Source organism: Pundamilia nyererei, unplaced genomic scaffold (assembly GCF_000239375.1).
Source record: "Pundamilia nyererei isolate P.nyererei 1_Seehausen unplaced genomic scaffold, PunNye1.0 scaffold00111, whole genome shotgun sequence".
Classification (NCBI taxonomy): domain Eukaryota; kingdom Metazoa; phylum Chordata; class Actinopteri; order Cichliformes; family Cichlidae; genus Pundamilia; species Pundamilia nyererei.
In genome coordinates, this window is record NW_005187512.1 from 417902 (window position 1) to 425627 (window position 7726).

The 7726-nt window shown below is 37.7% G+C and overlaps 1 protein-coding gene across 1 annotated transcript in view; it reads right to left on the reverse strand.

Moving 5' to 3' along the window:
* LOC102206303 (solute carrier family 22 member 7-like) overlaps positions 1-7104 on the reverse strand; it is a 7326-nt gene extending 222 nt beyond the window's left edge. Inside the window, exons 1-11 of the mRNA XM_005741557.1 lie at positions 7087-7104; positions 4816-4882; positions 4323-4726; positions 4016-4119; positions 3664-3818; positions 3359-3527; positions 3088-3208; positions 2152-2261; positions 1779-1993; positions 459-567; positions 59-265 (exon numbers count right to left, since the gene is read on the reverse strand). Coding sequence (XP_005741614.1) covers positions 59-265; positions 459-567; positions 1779-1993; positions 2152-2261; positions 3088-3208; positions 3359-3527; positions 3664-3818; positions 4016-4119; positions 4323-4709 — 1577 coding nt within the window. The 5' untranslated portion in view covers positions 4710-4726; positions 4816-4882; positions 7087-7104. The remainder of the gene's footprint in view (positions 1-58; positions 266-458; positions 568-1778; positions 1994-2151; positions 2262-3087; positions 3209-3358; positions 3528-3663; positions 3819-4015; positions 4120-4322; positions 4727-4815; positions 4883-7086) is intronic.
* Positions 7105-7726: the final 622 nt, after the last annotated feature.

Below are 7726 nucleotides of genomic sequence, written 5' to 3' on the forward strand. Positions count from 1 at the left end.
TTTTTTTACACACATTTAATGTATTAATTTAATATATGTATTGTATTATGTCACCAACCTTGGATTTTCTATGTCATCAATTGTCTCAGGCAGCTTCACATTCAGTGTTTCTGGAAGAAGCAGAGCCACTAGGCCAGAAATAATGGCTAAAGAGCAGAGGATGATCTGAGGAAGAAGAGTCCACACATCCTCCAGCAGCAGGATGAGTGGAGCAATTGATACTCCCAGACGACTCACGAAACTAGTATAGCCCAAACCATTCTGCCTGATAAGACAGAAAATAAGTCAGAGGAAGTGAAACCTCTGTAACCCTGCTGAAGGCAGACGAGTTTATAGACCTTAGGTGATCTTTACTCAAATAATAATTAACATCCAATGCCGGAATAATGCATAATAATCCTACCAAATAAAAAATAACTGGCATGGGTCAAGGGATTGGAAGTAAGTGAATCACTGACCTGGTCACGGTAGGGTAAAGCTCAGTGGTGTAGAGGAAGATGGTTGTAAATGAAGCTTCTGAAAGGCCTTTTCCAAGTGTGGCAACAATGGCACGCACGTGCCACAGATCTAAAGAAAAAAAAAGGAAATAAATAAATAATCATTTAGTTTAGTTACTGTGAAACAAAAGGGAAAACTGATCACTGCAGTATAAGCTGCAGTATTTATTCTACAGCAGTGGTCTGGTAATCTAAGGATATAACATCTGTAAATAAAAGTGGAGCATGGTTTTAAAGTCTTACCAAAAAAGTGCCCTAAAAACCTGCATTCGTTCTAATGGCCAGCAGAAGGCTTTTGTGAAAAAGAAATCAAGTAGTGATTTCTTCTATTAAATATGTATTTAATTTGCTTGTAAGTTATTACTTGACTAAAAACTTAAGTGATGACTAAACAGTCTCAGTCACAAAAATCTTTAAAAAAGTCTAATTTACAGTAAAAAAAAAAAAAGATAGTAATACTTCAGGTAATGGCTACATTGTGATTGACAGGTACCATTAAATACAATTTTGATGCCAAAACTAGCATACAAACTAATATCATAGTAAATGAACAATGTATGCTGGGAAAAAAACAGGCTAGCAGAAACTAGCAAGCTTGGTTAGCCGGGTCCTGTATGTGTGGAGTTTACATGTTCTCCCTCCCGCTGTGTGGATTCTCTTTGTGTACTCAGGGCAAATCCCAGAGCTTAAAGACAAGCATTTCAGATTAATTAGTGACTCTAAATTGGCCATAGATGTGAGTGTAAGTCAAAGGTTATCATTCTTCGTGTGTTAGCCCTGCGATAGACTGGTGACCTGTCCAAGGTCTACCCCCCTTCTCCCAAATATGACAACAGAGATACGCTCCAGCCCTGCGATGACCCTAAACTGGATGTGTTTTCAAAAAACAGAATGGATGGATGGCTGGATGGACAAATAGATGGATGTATATCTTCACAAAATGCCAACAGGCAAAACTCCCAACTCAAGCCTTCAAATCAGTGATCCACAAACGACTGGCTGTAAAAGCTGCATACACAAGAAAAACTGCATTCTTCCTCTTCCTGTAAAAGAGAGCACATTAAAATCTCACGGTATGATTTTATTGTGCTCTCTTTTACAGTGACCCTGTTTGGGTGAATGAATGCACCTGAAGTGAGAAGTTATTGGTTTCACAAAGATACCTCTGCTAATAAAATGAGTGCACTTTAGTTTTCACAGTATTACAAATAAACAAACCAGCCTGCAGTCTGTGCGGTTACAAAACTTCTGGAAAACAGGTAACAAAAAGCTCTCAGTGACCTTTGGGAATAAAGATGTTTATCCCGATGCAGATCCCTGTCAGTAGCAGCGTGCCTGATTGGCATTTCCTTCGTCCAATGATGTTGAGAAAACAATAAATTGTGAGCTTGGCAGGAACTTCAATGGCTCCATAGATAAAGTGTGTGAGGTACATATTCAAACCAAACCCAGTGATGTTCAAGCTGATTCCATAGTATGTTGAGGCGACTCCATACCTGCAGAATATAAAAAAGTATTTTTATAAAACCTACAGCATTCAAAATTCAACTATTGAAAAGAGATTTCTGATTAATTCAAAATCTCAGAGTAGTAGATAGAGGTAGTTTATGATTTATATAATTGTTGTTGGTATTGTCTTCATGCTGATACACACCAAACAATTCCAAGTAAAAAAGTTAACCATCTCATTCTCGGTGTTTTGACTAGGTGGAAGTACGTATAGTTTTTTGCCTGGTTTTCCTGGACTTCTATGTTGGAAAGAGTCTGTAGAAAAACAGAAATAATAAGCAGTTAAACATGGATATTGATTTCTGGGCTAAATCGAAATTTTTATTGTTTTTTTTGTTGCTATTTTAATATGTTGGTTCGAAACAGGTCTCTCTTGTAAATGAGACACAGAGTCTCAATGTTTTGTCCTTCAGAATGCTGAGGCACAAAACTCATATTGTATGCGTTGAAGAAGGTGATGAAACAAGAGGAATGACTGCAGTTTTAAGCGATCTTTCAAGAAAAGTTCATTCACAAAGTGTGGACTAAGGCTGATGTCACTGTTTCAAGAGCCACAATCCACATCAAACCACTCCTGAACCAGAGACAAAGTCAGAAACATGTAACTTAGGCTAAGGAGAAAAAGAATTGAATCGTTGCTCATTGATAAAAAGTCCATTGAACATCAAAGTTAAAGAGTGTGGATGAAGAGTGCACAGTATCCAAAGTGTGTGAAGTCCAAGTTTCTGCTGTCTGTGATGATTATACAACGGTCTACCAAGAGATTTCAGAGCATTTCTTTAGTCTGCTCACAAGCTTTGTACGGATCCTGAATCTCTTTTCCAGTAGGAGCTGGCGCCTTCTCACAGTGCAAAACTTTTTGCTTGATTAACCCATGCAACTTAACTTATGTACTTAAGTAGAATTGTCAGGTATCTGTACTTTACTTGAGCAGTTTTTTTCTGACAACTTTTTACTTTTACTCCCTACATTTTTAAACGATTATCTTTACTTTCGACTCATTTTCTTACATTTTCAAAATGGGCTTGTTAGTTTTGGTTTGACGTATTTGAGGGAAGTTATAAACGAAGCCCAGCCTTACCTCTAGTTTTTCTCTGGAAAGTTTTTGTCTTCTGTTGATGTTTGCACATTTGTCAAGATAAAACTGGGCCCTTTCCACTTTACCATTTGCTAAAAGCCAGCGAGCAGATTCAGGAATCCACCTACAATTATAATCATACAAAATAATCAACCATTAATTACAACGATTATAAGTCAGATGTGGGAAATACACTTCCAAAAAATGTCATGAATTAATGTTGTTATGAATAAAAAACATCTGTTTTGGTCCCCTGCTGTTGTACTTCACTTACCACCAGGTTAGAACTGCGAATCCTAACGGGGCTGTAACTGTCATGGTCAACGTCCGCCAGTCAGTGAGAAGAAAGGCCATCCCAGCCAGCAGCATGTAACCTACAGACCAGGCCAGGCTGCCAATCACCCCAATAGTTGACCTATGACTTATGTCAGCCCACTCAATGGCTGAAAGGTATGAAAAGTACCAAAATGAATGATTATTAGTTTATTGTTAATTATGAATTTTAAACCTACAACAACTGATTTTAGGGGCGCAACATGTGATGTGTTAACATTTTTTGAAGGCAAAAAAGTCATTTACTGAGAACTATTGAGATGATGCTGATTCCTGTCAGTGAAAATCCAGTGAAAAATCTCAGCACTGCAAACAGTATGTAGGAGTTTGCAAATGTGCTGGAGAAGCCGAACACGATCGACAAAATGTAAGAGACCAGAAGCATGGTTTTTCTCCCATACCTGGAAACAGCACAGGAAGTACATTTTCCCATAACAACCTACAAAGGCCTCAAAGGGGTTTCACAAATGTAAAAGTACAGTCATGTTTTTTAAGTGTGGTTTTGACCAAAGAATTATCACAACTATTATTCCTTGTGCACGATAAATTGAACAATGGAAAAACAAATGCATCTCCAGCATAAAGTGAACTGCCTTACTTATCACAGAAGAATCCAAATGCTAGGGCTCCGATCATAACTCCAACGAAGAATATTGTGTTTGTGGTTTTTGTCAGGCTCTTTTTATCACAGACAAGGTTCCACTGGGAAAGAAACCCACAGAGGAAAGCATCATTTAATTTGATCCATTTAGGTACTAGTTTCTTCTATTCAGGCCAATGTAAGGGTCAATATTTTTTTAAATAAAATTTGAATTTCATGACAGTCAATTTATGTCACACACATCTGTGCATGTTTTTTGTTTTTTGCAATATTAGTTTTTAGTCGTACACTATTTTTACTGTACCTCTGTGGCCAGCGTGGAAATGAAGGTGGAATTGTCATAAACCCATCCACTCTGACACCAAACTGTGGGCAGGTCAGTGCGGTTGGAGTTGTTGGATAAAAGCTGAAACTGAGGCTCTGCGAACATCTCACAGGATTTCGGCTCCCCATCTTCTCGTACAGGAAGGCTGACAGTCAGTTTCTGCTCCTGAGTTAAATTTCTGAAGAGTTCTTCTGAAGACTTCTCCAGCGTGCTAATGTCACAGTGGTGAGGGGGCACAGCAGCAATGAAGTTATTTAGTAAGAAGTGACAGGGGAGAACCATCCGCGAGGTGCACAGCAGGATGAGGATGGCGATTTGGAAACGCCCAAACCCATCGATTTCCTCGAGGATGGTCTCAAACTTCATCTTTGCTCTGCTTATGACTGCAAAAGTAAGAGGTTTAGAGTTAGTTTAAAATGTCAGAAATTTAAAGATGTGAACATGTATCAATACAAAGACTGAGATTACTCACCTGCATAAAAAGCTGCATAGGGTGCATGCACTCGAGCTGCAATGTCCTCTTCTGAGTTCTCTGCCCCCTTTTATATGATAGGGTTGGATTTAAGCTCTTCAGAAATTTGCCTGGCAAACTGACTTGATCATTAACTTCAGGGTGACTTTTGAACATCATTACATTGCAAAATATGTCAAAGTCCAAGTTGGTACTCCAAGTTACACATTGGAGAAGCTAGTACAAATGTCAAATGCCCCTTAACCCTCCTGCTACATGAATGTAAGGACAATAAAATTTAAATAATGCAAACCGCGAAACCAAGCAAACAAATGATCTCCATAAAAAGCTTGTGACATTTCCCTTCATAAAAATCAATAAGCGAAAGTGACTCTGGGAAAGGACAAAATGTTCTTACTCTGATCTCCGTGTCTCGGGGTCTCTGTGTGGGTACCTTCTACAAAGTTCACAGTTCAATAGAATGCAGATTTTAAGGCAAATGCCTCAAACAAGCTAGGCTGGTTAGTAACCCATCCACTGATAACCCTCAGCCACATTTTAACTTACAAGTGTTAGTCCTTCTTCCAGGAACAATTGAGCTTCAGACACGCCGCACTCTGCATACGTTTAGGACAGAAATGATGTAATGCTCGAGGGTCACTAGTCAGCAAATATGACAATTAAAATAACTGATTGGATAGCACTTCTAAGATATTAATTCTCTCACAGTTTACACCTGTGTACATTATTAAGATTTAGTCATGAACTGTTTTACTTCACATCTGTTTCTAATGTATTGATGTAAAGTAAAGTAAGTAAAGTAAAAATTTATTTATATAGCACCTTTCAAGATAAAAATCACAAAGTGCTTCACAGAAGCTAAAACCTAAAAATAAAAATCAACCAATAGCAAGTTTAAAACCATGGCCGGCAGCGGCAAAGCCAAACACAAGCGCCATCATACCGGAAGATGTTTCACCTTTCTTCATTGCATAGCAGTCAAATAACAATGTAAAAATCAGAAACAGATACAAAAGAGTTAAGAAATACTACTTTAATTCACTCAGATAAACGAAACATGTCAATTTAATCAATTACACAGAATAGTACAACATGTATACATGTTTTTTTTACTTGGCTACATGTGTGTCAGTGGATGTTTCAACCAACCAAGCTTATTTAATTATTTAAGTGTGTAGAGCAGGGGTGGCAATTCCAGGCCTCGAGGGCCGGTGTCCTGCAGGTTTTAGATCTCACCTTGGGTCAACACACCTGAATCACATGATTAGTTCATTACCAGGCCTCTGGAGAACTATAAGACATGTTGAGGAGCTAATTTAGCCATTTAAATCACCCGAGGCCTGGAGTTGCTCACCCCTGGTGAAGAGCAACAACAGAGGAACTGCAAATGTTACAAGCAATTCCACTGAAGAACCATCTGCACACTGCACAAAAATTACTTTTCAGGTTTACAATTTCCTGCTACTTGGAAAATTAAAGAGTAGAGGCCAAAAGGTCAAATATCATGCAATTTGAATTTGAAAATTGCATTTTATGCTGGATACTATTACAGATCATCGAATCCTCACTGAATCAAAATTAAATTAATATTTAAGAAAGAGGGGGCCTCTGAAAATTAGCATCTACTTCACCATTTTTGAAAATAGTCAGAGGTTAAAATGTATTTGAGTTATTTCTGGTTTTAGTAAACAACTTTTGATCAAATAGCTGAACCACTTTTTGTAGCATTTTATATGTTTTTTTTCCCCAGCTACAGATGTGAGAGACAGAATGTAAAAGTTAGCAGTGCCATGCTATCATGCTGCTTTTGTGATTTTTGTTTGGGAGTTGACCTGCGCAAATACGCATGATGATAGAACACTGTAATTTGGAAGTTCAAAGTTGCATCAGCAAGATATTTCCTCATGTTCAAAACATTCTCCTCATTGAAATCATATCACAAACATCTGTGATGATTTTAAGCAATCTGGCGGGACAACATTTGGCTATGATCACTTGCAAACCTGTAAAAATCATTCTAAATTTGGGAATAAACATGTCTTCAAGCATGAGATTGTGTGGGTGTTTTTATGGGGCAAAAAAGTCCATCAGAGGCACAGTTCTTAATTGGAGTAACGCACATGTTCTAAATATTGGGATATATGTAAATACACTGTAGATTTTTTCCACATCAAGTAGTAATAGATGAAAAAAGGGAAAAACGCATAATTTTGTTTTGAATAACTTTTTGTAAGAAGAATTTAAACCATTAACTTACATTACTCAACTTACCTGCAAAAGTCTTGAGCCACTTTCTTCTTTGCTTCCAAGGAGCCAGAGTTTCTTGCGTGTTTTTAAAGTGTTCTTGAGAAATGATTCTTCAAACTTTCTGAAGGTTTTTTTGTTTGCTTCTCAGTTAAGCCACTTACCACTGACCTATCAATCAATCAAGCATAAAAAGGCACCTAAACTCAACAGACAAACCAATGTTGAGAAGTAGAGCAGAGCAAATAAAGAATTATGCCTATTTTTTCTTCAACAAAACATATAAAAGTGACCATAGTGACCATTGTACTTCTTATTAATCTCTGTCTCTCTCTTCCACAGCATGTCTTTATCCCGTCTTCCTTCTCTCACCTGAACTGGTCACGGCAGTTGGCCGCCCCTCCCTGAGCCTGGTTCTGCCGGAGGTTTCTTCCTGTTCAAAGGGAGTTTTTTCTTCCCACTGTCACCAAAGTGCTTGCTCATTGTTGGAATTTTCTCTGTATGTATTATTGTAGGGTCTACCTTACAATATGAGGCGACTGTTGTTGTGATTTGGTGCTGTATAAATAAATTTGAATTTAAAAAAATTACATTAAAGGTATATAAATGTATAAATTATAACTGTTGGCTAAATTTGACAATCTGTATTTATTAACTGAGCAAGTGT